Below are 24,756 nucleotides of genomic sequence, written 5' to 3'. Positions count from 1 at the left end.
GAAGTTGTTGAATTCCACATGTGGTGATAGAACATTCTGTACATGTATCATTCATTTTGATGGGGAAATGCTTATTTCAGAAAATATGATATATATATTGGATAATGTAAGAAATCCAATAACGTAACAGTTATATAACTTTAAATGCTCTCAGTAGAGCACACACCAACATTCCCCTTATGAAACCACATTTATCCAGGTTTTTATTTAAGTTCATACATTTTAGTGCCTTAAACATGCTTGATTTTTTGGTCTGGTGAAAACATAACCTCCTTGGCTGAGGAAATGAGAAACTATCAGGAATATTTCAACCTTATACGAACATATAGTTGGATTGTATGATCTCAGGTGTCTCTAGATGTAGCAAAGCTTGACACACAAGCTCTGTTTTATACTTTTCTGTCCTCTGGTCTCCCAAGTTACTAATAAAAAATCAATCACAAGCAGAGGATTTTTTCCCCTCAGTGTTAGATCACAGATTTATGGGATAGAAACAACAACCTTTAACCTATATTTCTATCAGAACGAGTGCACATGTGACGAGGCGGAGTCATCAGGCTCGACCTCCTCAGCGCTCGGATGTTAAAGGGGCTGGGGGACTTTCTGTGGCCTGTAGGATCCGAGGGCATCTGCTGCTCTCACAAAGCAGACCAGGACCCATCTGGTCAAATGTACCACCACCGCCATCACTGCCCCACCTCCCCCTTCTCGCATTTGATCCCATAATTCATCGGTCCAATCCATTCCTCATCACCATCTATTTTTGTCTTTGTTGAGCCTTTATAACTTTTAAATATGCATATATATTATATATGAATTATGTTTGGTGTAAGTGTCCAGAACATACAGCATCAACTGATCCACTTGCTCTCATGAATATTTTACTCATTTGAACTAGTTTTTACATATTTACATTTTTCGAATTACTGGACAAGTTGTCTCTCTGAGTAGGTTAGCATATTGATTGAAGATATATAACATGATATAAATTCTGTGTCTGCTATCTAAAAATTCCCTTTCACTTCACTGAATGTAACCTACATTTGAACATGAACTATTTCAATGAAAGAAGCTGGAGAGGGTTTTACATTAGAGGACAGTGTTTCTTTATGCATTATCATTTAATTTATTATTTATTATTATTTATTTTAGACTACTTGTTTTTTTTACACTCACTTAAAAAGTATATGGCTTTGGGAGCAGATTTCACATTAACATTCAATGACTCCTTGCCCCTCTCTGCAGGTATACTCCCCTTCCCTGTCAGAGTCCATCTGCTGATAATAAGGGCAAGGAATTACAGAGTTGTAAAAGAAGCTTTATAAATATGTATTAATGATTATGCACAGTAATGTTGCGGGTGGATTTAACATACATCGGCTTATAGAGCCATGTGACGTGCCTCTGTATAAAATGGACTGATGACAGAGTGAAAATAAGCTCTGGAAGTGTGTGGATTAAAATGAACACATCTATAGCTGCTCACGCTCATTTCCACTTGAAGACTCCTCCATCAGACACTGAAAATAGCACCAAGACCTTGTTGATTTCATGTTTCTGGGTGTGACTACAGACTAGACAGCTTCTCAGGAGGGGCACCCGAGAAGCACACAGGCGCTCGAACCCGTCAGTGCAGTGCAGATGATAAGAAAATCAGTATGTGACAGTGCAGAGCTGTTGTTCTCGCCCCCTCTCCCCACTGTGCTCCTTAATTAGAGCGTCTCTGGCAGCGGGGGAAGCCCTGGCACACAGCCTGCCTGCCTCCTCTTCCTCTCATCCTCTGGTGCCAAAGCCACCCAATCACAGATATACCTGCCTGTCTCAGTGCAGGGCATGCTCCTCTTCCCACAGTGTAATGAGGATCAGCTCCTCCAGACACAGCCTATAGTTTTCTGCTTTTCATTATATCCCCACTCACCTTTCTCTATTAATACCACATTTGAAAGAGATAAAGATCCTCTGACTTCCCTGAAAAGAAAATCTCCATGTTAAAACCACGACGGACGAGAACCAGACATTCGATTGTGTGTTTGTAGGTGAGGTTTATGAACCGTCTCCACACACACTCTTTGTGTGACAGAATGTCGGCCCACACCGCCGACATGCTCATCATTCACTGTGCCCGAGGCTGTTTGCTCAAGAACAGCAAAGTGAAGGTGGGTGTGTGGGTGCTTGCGCTTCTGTGGCTTTTGTCTGTGTGCCCTTGACTGCATCTGTGCGTACAGTATGTACCAATATGCACTAGTGAATACATGAGCGTGTGTGCGTGTGTGTGTGTGTGTGTGTGTGTTTGTCAGTTTCTCACATTCTGTTCTCTGATTCATTGCAGGGGCTACACGGCTTTTTTTGTCTGCCTGATTTAGCAGAACAGACCCTTTGCTTTTTTTAGTACTGCTGACAGATTTACCGACTTACTCCACCGACAGGACACAACGGCAGAGCTGGCAAACGATCGGGGTCTTTGGCTGGGCTGTCGGCGTCACAGATTGAAGCCTCCTCTCAAGCTGTTCTTCATTAGCAACAGCCTAGTTTCTCCGTGATATGAGAATAGTAGCACCATCGTCTGTGTGGGAGAGGAAAACAACGTCCAGTAATACCCTCCACAAACTTGAATTACAGGAGCGACATTGTTATCAGTTGATCATCGTGCTTATAAAAGTGCTTTTGGTTCATCTCACATATTACAGGGGGGTGCCGTGGATCTTTTGTTGTGCTTCCTGTCAGTATCCTCGGCCTTGGCCGTCCACGCTCAGACTCACTCTCAGACTGTCTCATGTAAGAGCAATTAGCTGTGGCTGTCATGGCAACTAGCATGACCTTTTTATCATTTTAAAAACGTGAATCGCAGACGAGGGCCGCTCTTTCTTTTCAACAGCGAACTCAACTTTTTTTCACATGGTGGAAAGGAAATGTTTTTTTTCTTTTTATGATAAAAAACGAGGCTTGAAGAAATGTATCTTGGAGGAGACACTGGTGAGCACATTCCTCCTTCCGGTAGTGATGATGTGGATTCCTTTGAGTTTTAATACACACTGCTATATTTGACATGATACTGTGGTATGCAGTTTTCCCTCTACTGTGTGTGACACACTGAGACCTGTTATTGTACTGCATGAATAGCAATGAGCCTTTATTGCTCAATTACCTGCGTCAAGGAGGTCATGTTTTCAGCCCGTTTTTTTTGTTTGTCTGTTAGCAAGATTACACAAAAACAACTGAATGGATTTCCATGTAACTCGATGGGGAGGATGTGTCGGGGAAGAAGTCATTGGATTTAGTTTTTTTTGTACTTTCCATCAGATAGGGTGTTTTTAAACATTTTGGGTGATTTCTCAATGGATTATTCCTAAATCTTGATTAAAAAAAATCAAGCTTGTTCAGGGGACTGCATGAATGTGGGCAGATCCAATTACAGATACAGATCTAATGAATTTGAATGTGGTTTCAGGAAACTGTTGGACCTTGGCGGAGGTATAAACTCTATTGAGTGATATTCTAGTTCAGTTCGAATACCTCACGTTTGACTGAATGTTTGATTGTTTACTAATACGGTGGAAAAACAGGAGAAAAAACCCCCACATCTAATACACATGTAACCAATCTCAATGGTGCATATTTACACTTGTCGACTGCAGTAATCAGATTAAAGTAATTAGTGTTAACCAGTTGTACTCAACTGATTTGCCAGATTGCAGGTGCCACAGAGGAACCATGGGGATTATCAAAATAAATGTGCTCAGGCAGGACCTTGAGCATGCGCTTTTAAGGCTTCTCAAATTGAATATACAGTGTAAATATAAATCTGGAGCCGCTGAGAAAGAATTTGTGCTCCCACAACCGTATATTTTATAACGCTGTGCAAAATTGTGGGCTGTTGCAGCTGAGAGACTTGGAGGCAGAAACTGTGACTCAGGCAAAGATTTTATTTCAAGTGATATAATGAATTCTTCTATACTTTAAGCACACTTTGAACATTCATGCAGAGACCTGATGCAGATCTTTAAGGTAAACCTGTAGAACCATCCATCCATCCATCCATGCATCCATCCATTATCTATCCATCCGTCCGTCTGTACGTCCATCCATCCATTATCTATACAGCTTATTCTTAGGCGGGCTACACCCTGGACACATCACAGCACCAACGTACAGAGACAACCAAACATTAGCATTCACATTCACACCTACGGACAAATTAGTCTCCAATTATCCGAACCCACACACACTAACCAGTTTCTTTTAAGAACATCAAGGTTAAGTGTGTGAAAGCAAGACAATCCCTGCAGTTATGAAGTGGGCACCTTGCTTCACCTGTGGTTTGTTGATGCAGAGCCGCTGCACACGCAGGGCGCTCGGCAGGAGTTCTTACAATTAGAGAATGGAACAGCTGCACTTTATGGCGGCAAACAGCTCACTAAGCAGTTTACGTTGAATCATAAAAGTAAACAGAGAGCTTAATCATGTCAGATAATTATAGTAGTGTTGTGTGAGTAGCCTTTCCGGCTACAGTAGCTTATATCCTTGTACCAATGCAGAAATCAGGGTGAGTCATAAGATGCATTTTCATATTCATAGATCAACTTGTTTCCTGTGTTTTTTTCCAAAAAGATTAACAAAATTAAATTAGCCAAACCAGCATCCCAAAGCCAACAGAATAAAGAAATGCTCAAAGTCCAGTGTAAGATTTAGGTGAAAGGGATCTTCTGACAGAAATCTAATATAAAATAATCCCAGTGATGTTTTTACAGTGAGTGTTTCTTCTAAATTATACAAATTGTCGTTTTATTTACCCTAGAATGGGCCCTTCTGTGGAGGCCGCCATGTTTCTTGTAGTAGCCCAGAATGGACAAACTTAACACCCTTTGAGTTTTTATGAAAACAAATTATTCAAACTTACTTCTGGCATATCTACCTGTCAAAATTAAATGCAAACAATTTGTGTCCCAGATTGCGTGATTTGTCAAAATATTTGTTTTATATTTAAAGTAAATATTACAAAGCATTTGCGAAAATTAAAGGATAATAAACTATGATGTAACACATTAGTTAAACACAGTGTAGATCTATGAATAAATTGTCTCCACTCCAGAGCTCTTTTTAAACATCTAACGCTATCTAGGCAATTAAAGACAGAGAGAGAGAGAGAGAGAGAGAGAGAGAGAGAGAGAGAGAAGAAGGAGAGAGTGAGTGTTTAAATTCTACTAGCGTGGCATACTAATTCCTGTCACAAATGTGCCTCCAGGCCCTCCACAGTCTGTATCGAGACAGAAAGAGAGAAAAATGCACATTTACTTATCAAAACCCCCCCCACCACTCAGGGATGTGTGAGTCAAAACAAGAGGAAGAGGAAACGGAGAGGGAGGCGACGCACAGAGGGCAGATGGAAATCCGATGAGAGATGAGAATGTCTTTGGAGCCGATGTGTTGCTGGTAGCACGCTGTATCCCAGTATCTAGAGCACATATTGATTAAAAACCTTTATCTCAAAGTACTTAAAAAAATGAAAAATAAGACATTGACACAAACCCAGACAGCAAACCTGCCGTTAGCTTTTATTACATCAAGATATTCCGCAGAGCTAAGACAAGCAACATCAAAAAGCATCACTGAAACGCTCTGAAATATTTAATCATTTCCAACTCCCGTCTTTAATAACTATACATATTATACATCCAGTCTCTGACACCAAATATCTACAGCTGGGTTTTAGGAGCTGGAAGACAAACTGGAGAAAGGAGGGCATCGGACTGTCCGACAAAATTTGAATCTCTCTTTGTTCCACGCAGGATGTTATTTAAGCCACGTGACTACGTTTAGAACATGAAAACATTCACTGCACTCTCCTCCCACAAATACAAAGTCTCACCTGAGAACCTGCAGGAGGTCTGAGGTCAGAGTTTTGCTGTGGAGAATTGAATTGATTTAATTTGTCATTTAGAAAACAGGAAATTGCATAAAAATGTAATATTTGTGTTCATACAGCACATCTATAGGCAGTGCTTTTTCTATCATCACTCATACACAGCCCGAGGACACTGGCAGACTGGAGGAGCCGGGGATTGAACCACCAACCTTCTGGTTAGTACCTCCTGAGGTACAGCTACTCCTGCAAGTACATTGACTAATTGTATTCCTGTCCATTGAAGACAGTCTGCAGAGGCTGCATGGATGTTGAGGATGGCTGTTAGCTGAGAGCCATGTCCACCCATCGTCTGGCACTCAGTGGGCGGCTGTAGGGGTAGAGCGGTCTCCTCTAACCAGAAGGTTGTCAGTTCAATCCCAGTTTTTCCTTCCCAGTGTCCTTTGGCAAGCTAATGAACCCCCAAAGGTCCTCTTCTCATGGAGAAAGTGCTGCGTATGGATGATTGAATGGGTGTGCATGGGTGAATGGCAAAAAAAAGGACATTGAATGGTCATCACGACTAGAAAAACTATATACAGACCATCTTCCATAAGGTTTTTATTATACATATGCTGCCATGAGTCAGTAATTGAAGCTCATATTGTCTTATACCACAGAATGCACACTGGAGTTAGATGGTAGAACAGGACAGATGCATTTTACTTGAAAAGGCAACTCTGCTGATCTGATAAAAAATCCATTCACTATACATCCACTTCTTTCTTTCATCTAAAAAAAAGAAGGAAACACGCTTTTACTACAGATGTGCTACCTGTTGTTGTCATGACAACACATCTATTCAGTGAAATTGCTGCAGATTGCCACATCAAATGCCCGTCGGATAATCAGAAGCCTCTCTCATGAGGTGATCCGTCCGATCTTCACGTCTTTTTCTCCAGTTCCCTGTGGATGCTGCTAGGCCAGCGAAGACCTCATCCCAGTGCCGTGCTTATGTAATCTGCATCGGCTCCATGCTTCAGTTCCCCCTTTGAGTATGAACATGCAAGAACATCCCTCCAGTGTGTGTATTCTCAGTACATTAACAACTCCCCTGTCACTAAGGATCAATGTCATCGCTCAGCTCAGTGTTTCTCCCAGAGCCACCCCTCCATTTTATTTGGACCACACTAGTGTCCATATCTGTCGCAGCAGGACGAGAAGAGAGCCTCTCTGTTCAAGCTCAACTTCATTTTGAGGTGAAAACAGACACAAGGTTCAGGCTAAAAGATGCAGAGCGAGGGAAGACATCATCCCATCTCTTCTCTCTCTCTCGCCCCCTCCCCCTCTGCCTTTGCTCTCTCTCTCTTTCCCATCTTCCTATTTCTTTTTACCCACCCCCCTATAAAGCATGAGAGCAAGAGAGTTACTGCTCGGTGGGAGGGCCCTGTGTGCATCCCGAGCACACACCTCACACTCCCCCAAACCACAAAAGGCACATGCTCCCGCCTGTAGCCATGGTTCCCTGAAGAGAAGTCGCTGAGACAAAAATGAGCAGAGTGCTGCCTGCAGTACCCTCCGCCTCCCTTTTGTCTGTCCCCCCCCCCACTGCTAATACTTCTCCCATAGCTGCAGGGACCTTAAGGATAACAGTTGCACACATGCATGCACACACATGAAGCTGATCACTGATGGATACTTGCTCTCTTTACAGGCACGCACTGCTCCTTTTAATGGCTGCCCATGTTTTCAGAGCAGTTGTTTAATGTTCCCCGTGGGTGATGAACCTGAATCACAGAGCAGCCGCATCCATCAGTACGGGCTGACACATTTGGATCCAGTACCTTGATCCGTGCAAGTAAAGTGCTGCTCATGCACATGACAACCGAGCACCAAATAGTACGATGCTGCTGAAACGCAGCAGAGACACAATATGGTGTAATTATGGAGTAATTATCACTGCTGCTCTCTCAGTCTGGTGCGGCCGACCTAATCTAGCATTTTAATCAGCATGAAGGACAAAGCACTGGACCCTGCTTATTTCTCCACTGGTGCAGCTGAGGGGACGGCGGGTTATGGCCGGCGTGCTGGATCGCCATGTTATTTTGGCTTGTGAGGACACACGGAGGATGTGGCCTGTAGCCAAATCCGCTGTGTGTGTGTCTTTGTGTGTGTGTGTGTTAAGCCTACAGCCCATGCATGTGCTCCTCCGTACCCTCTCGTACTCAGAGTGTCACAGCAGAGCACGCCTCAGCCTTTGTGTGGTTGCCCAGTGATCCCAAAGAGAGGGAGAGCATGTGCACGTTGTGTGTGTTTATGGTTGGGATGTAAGGTTTGGATTTGTGCACTCACACTCTGCACTTGTGCACGTTATCCGCACCAGACAATCCAATCCCTTAAGAAAAACAACACTCACAGAAATCCATGGGTTTTGCTTTTGTGTAACGTTTATTTATGGTGAGCTAAAAATGAAGTGTTATGAAGTTGGTATTCATGCACAACGTAACATGACTAAAATGCACCCGTTTTTATTTTCTAACAAATACCTATTATTACATAGACCAGAGGCAATGGTTGCCCACACAAGTAGTGAGTGAGGATTAGAATAAACGGATGATTACTCCTCTAGGCCCCATCTGCTAAATGTGCATGACTTGGGCCACTGACATGTTTTTGGCTCATCCTGGTTAATGCATTGGGATGTGTCCTAAAAAACACCACAGAGATTTCTGGAGTCCTTTAGAAAAAAAATTACAACACTCAGTGTCGGAGGAACAACTTGTGCTTTCCCACTGTGGCCACAGGGAACATTAAACAATTGCTCACATTTGACTGAGCTCATTGGTGGTGCTGCCAGGGAAGCACAAGGTCAAGAGAGAGAGCTCTGGGGGAGCCGTGGGTTTAACCACAGGAGGGAGTTTAGGGTCAGGGGTCACACAGAAGAGAGGTGGTGGTAGTGGGGGGGGGGGGAGTGGAGGAGCTGCAGCACACAAAGTGTTTACTCCTCTCTGAGCTGCCTAAAGATACGGATATCCTCATGTTGGACGGTTACTGATGCTGTGTGTGTAAAATTATCATCCATAGGACGACTATGATGCAATGTCAACAATTAAAATAATAAAGAATATTTGAGTTTTATCATATGACACTCGTCAAGAAAAATAAATCTAAAATACAGAGTACAAAAGACATAATCGAAAATGCTGTGATCATCTTCTGTTAAATCCCGTTATGCTACCCCTTCTTTGAAAGGGGCTGAATAAGAAATTGATGGGTTTGGATTTTCTGGCCCTGCCCTGCACTGCGGCAGAGAATCTGGTGTCTGTTTGTCTAAGAGAGAGAGAGACAGAGAGCGAGAGGGAGAGGGAGAGAGGAGCGGAAGAGAGAGAGAGAGGGAGAGAGCACACAGACTGCAGGACTCTCCTTCGTCACACCTCATCAGTAATTAAAGATTAGCACATATCTGCACAGATGCACACAGATGCATGCATGCATTTCTTTTTCCTGCCTCATTCATCAGCACCATTTTTGTTTCCCATTGAAAATGTGCATGTCTAACTTCAAATTGCTTACAAGTCAAACCCCTTTTATTTCATCTGCCTGCACCGAAGCACAAAGTGAATGACTACTTTTGGCTGCTGTGTCCTTGCAGGGAGTTATCTGAGGACCCAGGCGATCGTATTAAAATTACACAACAGCAAAGAGGGTCATCTACTCAATGCTACTTAGCTGCCCTCACATCACCCTTTGTCCAACCCCCATCAAAACCCACAAAAAAAAAGTCCAGTCCAGCCTTAGCTTGGACTAATTTTACTGTCATCACTAAAGGATATGTAAATAACCAATGGAGTATTTGCCATCATCAATCTGAAAGTAATTTATTTAAATGTTGGTAAGATAATGTTAGATAATGATCCTGTCACTCATGAATTTCATTTCATTATGTGATGATTGATATTTATTTTTTTGCGAGAAATGTGTGTGAATCAGAATTAATGCACAGCATTTAACAGCCCATTAAATTGGCTTTGTGAGGGTAAAATCACATATTTGTCCATGGCAACACAGTAATCCGTGATCAAAGGGACCGTCTGTTTGTTTAGGAGACAAAGAACTTTTCTGAGGTTGTGTATGTGGCAAAGTTTTAACAAAATGGCAGAGCTGATCCTAAAAGCTCTCTGGGTTGCTCCATGATGCCACTTCTCCTTAACCGAGCCCTCGAGGTGCAAGCCACAGCTGAGTGGGCAATTGAACTCCCAGTGCCTGTCCAGATGTTGGCCTAATTTACCACGACGAGCAGCGTATGTGGCCCATTTACATGTCCTCACACCCAGTGTGTGTGCCCCCATGTGTACAATGTCAGCCTCTACCTCAGGTGCTCCAACAGTCAGCTCCACAACCTCCCATGATTCAGTTTGTTTTTAGCTCGAGTGTTTTTTTGGGGGGAAATTTTGCTGCATCCAGACCACAGACGACCCGAAGTGCAAATCCCAACTGGAAACAGCAAATCAAAAAACACAACAGCAAATCAAACAAACAGCTAATCAAACACACAACAGCAAATCAAAAACACAACAGCAAATCAACAAAACACAAAATAGCATTTGCCAAATAGGAAAACACAAGTTTTTCTTATTTATTTTTGTGTTTACTTCTTTTTGCTGTTGTGTTTGTTATGGTCTCAGGGCCACCGTACAGGACATCTCTGGATCAACATCCTCACACCAGTCTCCTAACAAACTGTTTCATTTTGACGAGAACAGTGTTGTAGGGAAGGTGGAAAACACAGAGAAGTTGATTATATTTCTTCCGTTGCCTGTAATGGTTCAATTGTCAAACACCATCATAAAAATGTGTCTAAGCACGTAACTCTGTTTCATACCAATGCACAACTTCTCAGAATCATCAGACCAAAACATTAATGAATAATAAAATTTAGTTGGAATTTTATATCACTTTCAGACCCAGGATTATTAACCTTATCCTCGATCAGAAATGTTTCTGTGAAAACATTGGTGGAAAGTATATGTTATAGGCTGAGTGAGAAACAGAGAGACGGTTGCAGTGGTGAATAGCCGGTGAAGCATTAAGAGGCTATACATTCTATTTTACTTAAGAGTTGGTGGAGAACAAAACTAAAATCTGAAAAGAGAATATTCTATTTTTGTTCCAGAAACATCTCTTAAACTAATACGCCTTCAGTTACAGGAGTGGATTAAATGTGTCACTGTGTCACAGCGCCATTAGAGCTGCTTCAAAGTCTAGTTAGAGCTCTGGAAGAAGAGGCTGGTTGATTTGCTGGCACCTCCTCCGCATTCTGTGGCATCGGGCCAGTCTTAGACACCTCAACATCTGGAGGAGACCAGATGTGGCAGGTTTGAAGACAGACGAGAGCAGCAGCCTCCTGCATCTTCAGAAGTGACAGGGAAGCTGTGAAGATTCCCAACAATCTGTAAGGTTGAACGGGAGCCAAGCTGTCTCTACATGTATAATACCTAACACCGGATTTGGTTTCATTCATCCACAGCTGGCGTTCTATTTATTTTTTTAATAGTGAATATCAAAACTTTATACTGTCATTATTAGGCTGTTTGTCAACTGCTCATCTGACTGACGTGTTTTTCTTGCTCCAGTCTGTGTCTCACTCACTGATCGTCAGTAGAAAATGAAGTGATGGAGAATGTCAGCAGCTCCTCATCCATCCCTGTTAAACTTTGCTCTACACTTAATGAGGCGTGCTCTGTATGCATGCAGCGACACAGAGCTTGTTAAAGGAGTTATTAGTTCTGATAGTGTGGAGGACATGAGCCCCCCAGTTCATACAGGGATTCTTGAAGTGATAGACCACTGGAGACATGTGTTCACTTCCATTACCGCAACCTTCAGAAATATGTGATCAGAAAAATGATCGGAGGGTATGAACGAAATATAAGGCATCAGGGTATTTTGACTGTTTTATGAAATGTGTAAAAGGTTTTGAGCAATACCACTGTTTGATGGAGGTTTCAATTTAAATCAATGTATAATGTAAATAGACTAAAGGCGCGAGAGGAACATCTCAACAGCTTGGAAACTATCTGAAGTAACAGAGACACTATGTTAGATGAATGCATGGGACTTTTTAAATGACAGAAAAACAATTATTCAAGGGTGCCAGACAGGGCAAGCTTTATTTAACACAGCAAAAAAAACAAAAAACAAAAGAAAAAAACATCAAATTCCCAAATTGATTTTAAACAAATGTACATGTCGACCAATAAAAAGGCAAAAACAAAAATTAGCCTCTAAATAAATAATTACATCAATAACAATATTTCCATTTGACATCCTTGACAATATCATACAGTGATTATAAAACAGGAGACAGTATGTACAATCATACAACTTTAATAAGACATGCTTAGGAGTTTGACTGCACCATTGCACCACACACTGACTACTACACGAAGGCTGCATATAAACCGACAAGGTCCGTCCCATTTTCAGAGGTCCTGGCATCACAGCGTTGACCCCAAGAAAAACATCAAGAAACCCTCTTTTTTTTTTAAAACAAACCTGGCAATGAATGCATAACTGATGCTTAAACAACAAATGTAGGGATGTCTGCTTGTGAGCCAACCACCTCTGTCCACACAATCAACCCAACAGCCAGTCTCCGTGATTCCTACGCTGAATTGTTGCTAGGCAATGCCGAGGAATTTGGTGTGTGACCGTGAACTGGGAGCCTTTGTGCAAATCACCCCTTTAAGTTCCTGCGACCACCGAGTGGAAGCCTCCGGCTTCATCAAGACGCTACAACCATCTCAGGGAGGTATTTTCCAAAACAACACTGGTACGCACATCATGCATTTAAATACAAAAAAAAAGAATAATGGAAAAATATGGAAAAATAACTTTCTTTGGACAGGGCCAGCCTGTGCATGTTGAGTTCTTGTTTACTCGTTTTCCTTAGTACCATATTATCTCATTTCCCCCACACACTAGCCCTTTTTACAAGATGATTGTTAAGACTTTGAAGTTTTTTTTCCAATTTGAAAAGCATGTCACTGTCAACTCACCCAAGCAATTCAAGAAAGTCCGGCTGCGCTGCCTCAGTACCTTTTTAAAATGATGATTATGTAAAATTGACAGGAAAGTCTCCAACGCTGGTGTTCCCTCTTATTCGCATACGCCAATTTTTTTTTACTACTATAATGTCGTCATTGGTTATTTTATATACCAGTGGCTACACGGAGGGGGAGGGGCAAACACAGATCAACAGCCTCTTTGTACAGCAGGGATGGTTCTCGCTCACATGTCCATGGAGCATTTAGAGCATGACAGTAATCACAAAGCTCCGTCTTTATTGCCACACGGGTTGCCTTGCATCACAAGCACTTAAATCATTATTGCTTTATGGTTAGAAGCACAGAGATCGATGCTGCACACAAACATAACCATGAAGTCAAAGATTTAAGCTCAGGAAAAGGTTCCATGTTTTGCGCTGCAGTCGTTGTAGCTTATAGTAAGAGCTGCTTATTGGAGGTCAATAGATAAACAAGAGACACAAAACTCATCTCGGAAGAATAGTCGGGTTGCGAGTGCTACATTGAATTGTTGGAATCGAGAGAAATCCACAGGCATATTACAGTCGTCAAAAAATCTCAGTGACTTCTGGGTAAGTGATATGAAAGTCTTTTTTTTTTTCAAAACGGCAATCCATCTGAGATTTGTTGGAAAACTGTCAACGATGCAATGCTACAAATCTTCTGAGAAATATTCGAAATTACAAACCAGATCCTCCCGTTAGAAGTGAGCCTGAACCAGGTGGGCGACTACAGACATCATCCGCTTTTTTAAATAACCGTCGTAGCGCTGGCGTCAATAACCAGCCACGGCTTCATAAGTCACTCTGAACAGCCATTGAACCGTTTGTGTTCATGCTCCTGATCACAACAACAACAGTCTCTTCTCGTCAGTACAAATCACGTGTCTGTCCCGTCACCAGAACAGTTTTTTAAAAATAAGACTCCAGCTGTGACAGCAGACACCGGAAGCACAGTTCAACTTCCCTTTATTTTTTATTTTGTGTGCATTGTCATTTCCTCCTCCCATTAGTCCACTGAAAGCCTGTGGAGCAGCGCGGGAGCAGAGCTACACAACCATGCACCAACAATCCATGCAGGTTGATATAGTCTAGACTGCGGTCTGCACTCACAGCTCTTATCCCTGCTCTCATCACCGCTGAGACGATGAGAACAGCCCTCTGTGTAACAGCTCTCACTGTGGCGTGTCCCACTCCCTCTGCACCTCTGTGCTCTCACAGGCCTCAACGGGGACAACAGCAACAAGCTAGTTTGCACCGCACACACCTTCGATAAGAGGGATGTACAGGATTTTTTTTGCTAATTCCTGACGGTCTCATGCTAGATTTCGTTTTGCACTTAGAAAAATATCCATTGAATTGTCTAAGAGGCATTTACATCACAAGATTAAACGTCACACGTTGCACATATTGGACAAAATCAACATGTGCCTAGAGAGAGTAAAATCAGACAGGTGTAACACCAGTTTAGTTGCATACTGTTTACAGGTGAAGACATGAGCGCTCAATGATCAAACCTGGACTGATACGGTTTGTTTGAAAGCAAGATTAACAGTAGTGGAGAAAGATGGATGTGCGCTAAAAGGTTCAGGAGCAAGTGGACAGCGAGGTGTCCACCTCTTCTGAGGGGCGTTTTGGTTTCCCGGGGGGGTAAGGGAAGGATTCAGCAGGAAGCCCTGATAAAACCATCATGCCCACCCCCCCTTCCCCGAGACCAAAGAGGCAGGGGGGCCGGGGGTCGCATGTGAGGACTGTAACCCGAGAGGTCTTCACTCACATGACCGAGCAGCTCTTGGCCTTCTCCTTCTTGAAGGTGGAGGAGAGCAAATCCGACTTGCTGGGCAGGTGGAGCAGTCTTTTGGAGAGGCGGCGTGTGGGGCTGGGCTTCTGGAGGGGCTGCAGCTTGTTGATGCACGCCATCGCTGCCGTGCGGAACACGCTGTGGATGCTCTTCTCCGAAGTGAACGCCGAGCACTCGAGGTAAGCCTCTGCACCCAGCTGCTTGGCCATGGCAGAGCCCTGAAAAATGAGTGGAGCGATGAAGGGCGCCATTCAAAACATCCCTTAATAAATTCTCAGAATTTTGTATTTGTATTAGTGTCACTGGGGGCGAGAGGCTCAGGAGGAAATGTCCTGGCAAGCCAATAAAATAGCTACAAAATTAAGATCATGCGTCACTGACGGGTGGGTCAGGTTACTAATTGTATTCCTTTGTCATCATATACAATCAAATAAATATATATAGTGTGTATATATATATATATATATATATTTATATCCCAAGAGCCTGATTCAAGAACCATTTAAAATATTTTTAAGTCTCAGATGACGATGAGTTAAGTGGCATCAAGATGTGTTGCTAACAGCCTGAATAGATAATATAGACAAATATGAAGCCTACAAAGAAAATGCTTGATAAATGCTCTAAGTCATTTTGGCCATACATGGTTTCTGTTCAGATGGAATATTCTCCTCATTGTGCTAATGTGCTAACCCATTGTGTCTCACCTGCTCATAGGCGATGGGAGTCTGTTTCTGATTGGACAGCTCCATCAGCGTGCAGACGTCTGTGCGCAGGTCAATCTTACAGCCAATGAGCAGGATGCGTGTGCTGGGACAGAAGTCTAGGATCTCAGTTTTCCACTGTGAACGCAAAAAGGTCGGTTATTTCAGTGGACAGTGAATAACGGTTTACAATCCAAAAGAAAAGAATTCACAATGAAAGCAGCAGTGAGACTTTTACCTTCTTCAGGCTGCTGTCCACAGTGTCGGGACGGCTGATGTCAAAACACAGCAACACTGCGTCTGAGTCACTGTAGCACAGAGGCCTCACGTTGTCATAGTATGGAGAACCTTATGGGGAAGAGACAAGAGAATCATCAAGACAAACATAAAAACACACGGATACCTCTGATTTCAAATAGTTTCAGAGGTGAGATCAGAACACAGAACAACTATATTGGTGGTGATTGGGTTTATTTTTCATCTGTACTTGTTGCTTTGTTATTTAACAGGATTACCCCAAAGACTACTAGACAGGTTATCAGGAGACTTGATGGACTTTTTTGTGGATCTGGATTTTTATAGTTTCTTAATCATTGTGAGATTTTTGCCTGTCTGAAAAATATGACATCTGTAGAGTCCTAATTTCTATCAACAGGTGGAATTTTAAACTGTAGTTAAAGACTCAATCAAATAATTGTCTTTGTTCAGTTACTGTATGGTAACAAATATAAATTCCAGGTACTTTAGAGAAGATATTACATTTAATGTAAACAGTCAATCAGTCTTGGCGGATGTGTGTGCTCTTCTTATTGCGATTTGAGTTTGATTGATATCTACTGTTGATTTGTGAGATAAAGGAGAATCTATTGAAGCCACCATTTTGAAATATAGCCAAATATCCTTAGTGTTTTATCCAACAGTAACAAACTTACAGTTTGTAGTTCTCAAAGTTTATCTATACGAGTTTTTCCCTTTAATGTTTGATAAAAAACAGTCTTTTGATATTATTAAACTGGGAGACTATATTTCATATTAAAAGGCTTCTATCAATCACATCAAAGTTACAGGCTAAATTTGCATTATAAAATATGTAAGACTTTGTGTGTTAAGCCATTAATGAATTAATTTAAAGTGGGGACTGTTTGACGTATTGATCGCTATGACAACAGGCCGATGGTCAGTAAAAATGTGTGATGCAGCAGCGGAAGGTAGAATACAGCTGCAGGGATTAGGTGAAATCGACATCACTTCTCCTGCTGAGCCTCACTTTGCTGTCCCTGAATCTGCCCCCCCCCCCCTCCTCTATCCTCTGCTGGCATTTCAGAGGGACAGAAGATGACAATCGAGCACTAAATCCTCATTGATCTTCTCTTGCAGTAGATTACGCAAGTGAAACGGTGGGGCTCGGGGCAGGCGGACGCTCCCACTCATGCTCGGAATCCTTAAGTAAGCCACCCACCCCCCCAAAAATCCTCCGCTCTGCGCTGATACCTCCAGTCCCTCTGTTACCACAGCAACAGCCTTGAAATCCGCCATCTACATCAGGCATTCCTCCCACCTCTCCATAAAGGCTCGCCTTAACTGCCAATCAATCATTTTACACAGCAAACTGCCCACCCACCTACTGCTGGGGACATTCCTCTGCTCTGCAACAGAGTTGGGGACCACAGATACACACATCCATCGCACAAAAACACATATTTAAGGCCAGCACCACACCTAATGAAACACACACGCTCACACATTTAAATTTTGCTGCAGCCAGAGGTGATAGCGATCTGTGACAAGATGAAACAGAAGAGGAGCAGCTCAATGGGATTAACATGTTTACTTTAGGCTCCGTGTGAATCCCAAAAGGATTTCATTGTGCCTCTTATAGCCGCAGATAACAGAGGCGGTGTTTGTAATCACTCATTACATGTTACACAACCCAGCCTAATTGATTTACACCATAGAAAACAATGCATCATAAGGAAACATATGAAAAATAAAGCACAGGCAACATGGATGTTTGCATACAGATCAGTTCCATGAATACTTAATGATTTTCCACATTATCAAAGGGTAAAACTGAATTTGCCAGCTGCCGGGCGCTGTGAGTGGAATAATGACAAGCTGTGATGAAATTCCTCAGGGCTCAGGGTCCTGGAGAATGTAAACATCACTGCAAAGGAACAAAGGGATGCAATTTTGTGTATTACGTTTTTTTTCTATGTCTTGACCATTTTTACAGTAAATTAATTGAAATAATCTGATTAATTTAAATGATGCACTACAACTGTATTCAACAAGAAGAGAGAAGCGATCTAAAGAATGAAATTTACTTTCATTTAATGCCCATAAACGATTTCTCAGACAACTTTGCGTTAGCTGACTGTGGAAATTGACACACATTCACACCAGAGCAATTAGCCCAACCGGGATGTTGAGTCGGCGTGTGAGTGTGTGTGTGTGTGTGTTGTGTCTCTGAGGCACTATAAATCTTCTCAATCACATTGCAAAGGGGGTGATCACTCTGCTGGGAACCTGGGTGTGATTCTGCATTAAATAGCCAGTGATCTAATCAATGAAAAGCCGCAAAGATGCTGTGCAGGGGGTCAGAGAGCCTCAGCAATTAAAGCTGACAAATTAGTTTAGTACTATTATCCTGTCAAGGGGGAAGGTTGAGGGAGGACACATCCAGGGAGTTTTTAGGTTTCTCAACCCTCCAATGAAATGTATTTTATCTTCTTTTGGGACAAAGGATTCACCAAGGCATATTTATACCACCCTTAAAAGGTAAATAAAAATGATATGACTGTGTAAATGGTAGTATTTAAAGCTCTGCATCCTTGGCAGCTATTTTCCAACACTCCAGGATCCAGTATCCTGGAAGAAATCACAGTTTCAATTGTGTTTCAAGAAAAAAAAGAAGAGGAAGAGAGGGGGGAAAGAGGCGCATCCTACTGAGGCGGATCACAAAGTGCCCTCCTATGCCATTAATCCTTCACCCCCTGCAGTGTGATATCACAGGGTACCAGTCTCTGACTCTCTCACTCTCTCATCCCTCCTTCCTTTCTTTGCCACGGCCGAGAGAAAGCCTCGGAGAGACAGATCGATGCACATGCAGCGCCTAACCGTGGCCCAAATGTTTTTCCTTTCTCCCCCTTTTCTCGACAGCACGCCGCTACAACAGATGGAGAGTTTGTGAGGCATGAAACGTGGAGAGCGAGGCTGACGAACTGGGGGAACGGAGGGAAAATGAAAACGAGCATAACCAAATTCCATGTGGCTGAGCTGGGCTCCAACCATCTCGATGGTGAAGCGCCCAGAGCCAAGCGTTGTTGCGGTGGAAATTGGGCCATTCAGTATGAAAGTAGGCTTCACAGGGCCGAGACTTGTGATGGAGCACACAGGTGGGGGATGGGAGGACCCGACTCGCCGTGCGTGCGTGCATGAGCGAGTGCATTTCTGTGCTTAATCAACTGAGTGACATCGCCCGTCTCCATCATTAGCACACTCCTCTCCAGCAGAGAGAATACAGGGGTCAGACAGATAAATGATCCAGTGATGGGATGACTCACAGATTTGGGGATGAGAGCGTGGCCCTGCCCCTCCACCCACACTCAGCCGGCTGGGAGCTGTGCTGCTGATTACTATGGGCTTTACAGACATGGCCAAAAAACCCCACTACGTTGCATCAAACAGTTGTTTCCTGGTCTCACATGCCAGAGCCAGTCAGAATCAGCGGTGAAGCCCCCTGCAGGGAGAGGGAGGATGAGTCTTTGTTCCTGTGCATCGCCACGTCTGAAAGGCTAACAAGCTTTGCTTTGAAACCTGACACTGTCAAAGCTCATCACGCTGTGGTTTCTGAAGTTGAGTCAAACAACCGTCTGTTTCAGAAGTTTGTTAGATTTTATAGAGCGAGCGATTAATCGATTAACCATAAAGAGAATAAATCTAGAATGGAAATAATCATTAGATGCATCCTTTAGATAGAATGAACCTTAACATCAATGTGAGCTGAGTCGCCATTAGAATTGACTGATATCTAACCATTAACAAAATTATTGTCTATTAACAATGTCTCTCCTCTACAATTATACAGATTGTTTCATCACTTTAAATGGATATTGGGCTCATTCCAACTAACTTTCATTTAGCTATATATCATTTAAGAAATTATTAGATACCAGAATCCTCTAAACCTCAATAGATTTATCTGCAAGAGCATTCAAACTGAAAGAAATCTGTCACTAACTCCATAACAAGATCCATTATCCTCTGTTCATGAGTTAGAGCCGATGGACAGTGTTCGCCTTCCTTCCTCTTTCTCTCTTCTCTTCTCCCCCCCGCATGTCCGATCAGACTGGGCTGATTAAAACCCGTGGATTGATTTTGCTCTGTAAATCCAATGGCGGAGCCGGGTGGAAGGAGCTGCCTGACATGTGGGGCCGGTGATGAGGTCAGTCTAATCAATGAAGGGGAGTCGGGATAATGAGGAGACCCTCTCGGTGCGGCTCCACGTAATCAGAGCAAATTACAGTAAGAAGAGTAAATTGTACAGTGCGAGCAACAAATTGCTCCTGCGCCTGTCGTCCATCACCAGCAGCACTGACAGGAGATACAGGAGAGACGTCTATAAAGAAAATAAGAGGGAGGAGGAGGAGATGTAAGTTCTCCTCTAAGTGGAACAGGAAATTGAAAAGGCTTTCAATCAAACCCAAAGCCGGATTACAAAAATATAATTGAAATATTAACATCTATGCAGGATTTGGGGATTTTGTGGGTTAATTTATAGATTTATGTAAAGTATATAACTAAAGCTCAAGTCATTGTTATCCTGAGGGCAATTTAAGTTTTTCATCTCACTTTGTAACCTATTTTTCTGAGTACATTCAATTGGTTTGATTGATTATTTAGCTTTAAATCAAATTTAAAGTACTGTACTTAATCTGACCACTTTTACTCTTGCTCTTTTTGCCACTTTGCAAAGTTAGTTTCATATTTGCGTTTTCTTGTTTTTTGGGGAATATTTTGTTTATTTTCTATAATCAGCTATACTCTAAATGAGGTCTCTTCCTCATTGTAATAAAAATAAAGGTTGAATATATTTTGCACTCCGTTACTACTACTACACTACTTTTGTAAAATATCGTGCAGCATTTGTCATTGTTTCTGTTCATTGTTCCTCGAAGTTGAGGACAAGCCGGAAACAAAAGTTTTTATTCTCCATGGTTAACAAGGGAGCGACAAGAAAAAAATTAAGAAAAAGACAGAGAAAGAGAGAGAGAGAGAAAGTGTGTGAGACATATTGGATAAGTCAGAAGGGGTGTTGGCCCAGTGGTCCTATTCAGAGTCTTAATCCTCTGCATCATGCTGTTTGAGTGCTGACCTAGGGCAGCATATGGAGGCGAATGCAGGTCACCAGAGTTTCTGAGCTGCCTCTTGTCTGTCTGCTCCAAAAAAACCTTCCTGCTCGACAGGATGTCTCCCTGCATGTCCATCATCTGCAGGCACCGGGCCCACTCATGCTGGCCTGACCCAAGGTCCCCAGTCTGGGATTAAAAAGCAGGATTTGGTCTGGGGAAAGAATTTCACTCACTGTGTCCCTACTGCCGCTTTTGGATGATGTTTGGGTTGAAAAAAAAGATGAGAACAAACTGCATCGTCTCATGCAAGTGGGTCTGTTACATAAAGGATTTGTCGTACAGACACACACGAGCCGGCTCGCTCAGCCACGGCGACCTAATGATACTGCAGATATGTAAAGCTCAGAGTGCAGGCAGAGGGATGAAGCTATTGTGCAGCAGGCATGAAGGGGGAATCAAACAGGTGCTCCAGACCCGTGCTCACAGAATTCAGGTCAACACGCTGAACAACAGATCCCCGGGGAGATCCACACTGACACATTGACCCTCTTTTTCACGCTTTGTGTAAATGAACATATGATGCACAAAGTCAGCAATAACAACAAGTGAAGTGGAATAATCTCTGTCTTGCTGCCAATAGTTTCCAGCAAAACACAGACATGTTCTTTTGGATTTGTCAATCCCTCTTCCTGCCACATGGAAACAATTCATCAGGTAATAAAGAGCTACCAACTCCCAATGTTCAATTCTAAAATTTAGGTTTTACCTCTAAAACTTGCTGTATAATAAAATTTGTGGTTACACACAGGATTTTTAAACGTGGGTAAACACACAAAAAAAAGGTGATTGGCTCCTTTGCTATTACTAATAGATTGAGTTTGTCTTTCTGCTTTTTATCACCATCTTGTATGATACGAAGAAACAAATGATGTGTGCCAGTAAAAAACAATAAGTACACAAACGTTCATGGCTTTTTACACACCAAGAACCGGAAATTAAATACACGTCATAACGTGGCAACCAGAAGAGGTGCAGCTTCTCAAATTAAAAAAGAAGAAGGAATGACCCAGGTGTCTTCTTTCCTTTAACTGCTGATAAAATCTACTGCATCATTTGAACCGGTGGTGAAAGCTAATGGTGTAAATTCTCATTGGAGACAAAAGCCAGAAGTTAGTGGGTGTTTGATCACTGGATAAGGGGCTCTTGAATGACCCCGAGGCGCTGGAACTCCTTGGCTGAAAAGACTGGACTTGCCATCTTTTTTTTAAGTCATTGCTTAAATCATTTTATAAAGCCTGTTTTTTTAACTGGTTTTTGATGGATGTTCTTTAATTTTTATATGTTTTTTTTTGTATTTGTTATCTTTCAAAAAAAAGGATTGTTCTTTTATTTTATTCCCATGTATTTTGTAAAAAAGATATGTAACCTTGTTCATAGGTGCTATATGGAAAAGGTTTAATTATTATTATACTAAATTATGATTAATCTAAAAGATGAATCAGGCTCAACAGGTGCACACGATGCGTGTCCGTCAGTAGAATGAACTCTGTCTCCGCCACTATCTTCCCTGCTCTCATTACATCCCTGATCTCCTGCCTCCTCCCTCCGTGGCGCAGACAGACGGCGGCAGGCCACCAGAGGCCACCCAGATGAGAGGAGCAGAGGCGGATCACTTACCTGAGGTGTCCCACAGGCTGAGCTCAACGCGCTGCTCCTCCAGCTCCAGACAGGCCGTGTAGTTCTCGAACACCGTGGGCACGTAGGTCTGAGGGAGCAATTAGCAGCGTGGGGCCATTAGTGTGGAGGTGTCAGGGAGAACAGCTTGTTATCAGGATAATCAGTGCGACACACGAAAAAATAAATTAAAAAAAACAACACGCATCGAGTAATCAAATGAAATACACATGAGCCTCATCGGAATGTGATGCGATTCCAGATCCATCAATCACTTGGATCACTGCAGCACATGCGCCAGAGAAGCAGCCACGGGTGCATGTAAAGGGAATACAACCTCACGGGCTAATGCCATGGAAAAGATTCTGCGATTTAAAGTATTTTACGGTACATGGATACAAACTAAAGCGAAAGGATGAGGTCTAAGAAAAATGCGCATGAGAACAATCACTGCAACAGACGCACTGCTTTTTTTTTCTCTCCTGCCGTCTTCAGTCGTTTTAAGAGAATCTAATTAGAATGAAAATACAAAGCAACTGATTTGTTGTTTGAGAAAAGATGAAGAACATGAGTGCATCGGAACATTACCTCGGGATAACAGTCCTTCGCCAGGACTTGCAACATCGCTGTTTTTCCGCATTGAACGTCTCCCACAAGAACCAGTTTACATCTCACGACCAGCGGTTGTGTAATTCTCCTTTCCTTCATGATGGTAACTGTGGTCCAGTGTGTTTAGTATTCAAAAAAAAATCAGATGCAAGCAGCAGAGCAGCGCAAGTTTGATTCCCAGTGTGGTGTGATGAGCGTCCCTGTGAGTCCCTCTCTCTCTCTGGATGCCCGCAGTTGATCTGATTGAATTTGCCACTGCGGCTCTATATATGGGCGAGCGGCAGCCAATCAGAGCGCAGCATTCCACAGGCTTTCTAACATCCCCCTGCTGCAACTCAGTGATCAACATCAGAGTCAAGGATGCAACAGTTTCATTTTCCATTTAGTTCAGAACACTGTCGAAGGTTATACTGAGAAGAATATACTACTACCACGACTAGTAGTAGTTCTACTACTAATAATGATAATAACATCAGTAATAATAATAAGAAATGTTAAAATGTAATTCAAAAAAAGGAGAGAGCAGGTTTTAAGAAACCGTGAAATTACATTTGAAAGAAAAGAAAAAGGAAATAAAAAATTTAAATTATAAAAATTATAGTGCAGGAAAATCCAAGGACTGCTTTAAGGATGAGAGAAGGATAAATGATTTATGTTGTCTCTTAAAAACAACTTAAAACAAAAAAGATCTTTTATTTCATGATGACCTTTTACTGCTATATTCCCGGATGGCATGAGGATGGGGGCCACTTCAGGCAATGATGCAGCACTACTGGCCTTCCTGTGACCCTAAACTTGTTAGTGTGGTTAATGGTGAATAGACCCAAGCAGTACAAACTATATCCGGCCAGATTTGGCAGTCAAGTGTAAGTCTGACTCAATGAATTTACACACGTTTAACATCAGTGTGTGTTCCGGCTTGTGAGAGTCAGTCGCTGCAGAGCTCTGTTTTGTCACCTGTGGGTCTCGACACTTAGCCTGCAGCAAATTGATTGATTGGATTGATTTGACTCGCTGGATCAATAGCAAACCACTGGCCCAGCCCATCGGGACCCGAAGACAAATCCGCCGCGGACTAATTAGTTAACTTTAATCTGCACGACGAAGTCAAGTCAATTGCAGGCAAACAACTCTGCTGCTTCAGATTCGGTTTTTATTTGTCACTTCCATAATCCACATACATGGGAGCAAAAAGATGCACTCCACAGATCAGGGTGAAGGTCACATTTAACATTCACATTATTTATGTTATATTAAATAACATAAACAACTTTAACAGAGAGTGGCCTTAAAACTGTTGATAAAAATGTTTAGTGCTGAGGCAATTTCTGCATATCACCCCTTGGTGTTGGAACTGGGGATGGAAGCAACGTTTGTGTATTCAACTATGAGTGGTGGATTTCTTCTTAAATGGGAGATTTCCGCTCACAGTTACTCTGCAGACAGATAAGATTTAAGGAATATCTCAGTGAATGTTTGCTTATCAAAGGGCGGTCTGAGTTTGCTTCGGTGTAATACCACCATGCCGACATGTGGAGGGACGGTGTGAGGCCCTGTGATAGGTGACAAGCTATCGGCCGCCCACACGTCACGTCACAGGTCGCTCCTCTCACTCGTGCTGCTCAAACCTCTGGAGACACACAGGCACTGAATTTCACACCCTGAAGGTGGTTTCCGAAGCAGCACGTCATTGT

The 24,756-nt window shown here is 42.6% G+C and overlaps 1 protein-coding gene across 1 annotated transcript; it reads right to left on the bottom strand.

Annotated features, from left to right (window-relative positions):
• Positions 1 to 14,696: 14,696 nt before the first annotated feature.
• rnd1b (Rho family GTPase 1b) lies at positions 14,697 to 23,383 on the bottom strand. The gene is given in 5 exon segments (XM_061074768.1): positions 14,697 to 14,942; positions 15,432 to 15,566; positions 15,667 to 15,776; positions 22,457 to 22,544; positions 23,042 to 23,383. Coding segments are annotated over 5 exon segments (921 nt in total).
• Between the last annotated feature and the right edge of the window lie 1,373 nt (positions 23,384 to 24,756).

The sequence above is a fragment of the Limanda limanda genome, chromosome 7 (genome assembly GCF_963576545.1).
Source record: "Limanda limanda chromosome 7, fLimLim1.1, whole genome shotgun sequence".
Classification (NCBI taxonomy): Eukaryota; Metazoa; Chordata; class Actinopteri; order Pleuronectiformes; family Pleuronectidae; genus Limanda; species Limanda limanda.
The sequence above is the reverse complement of the archived record's forward strand: the minus strand, read 5'-3'. Positions and strand labels throughout refer to the sequence as shown.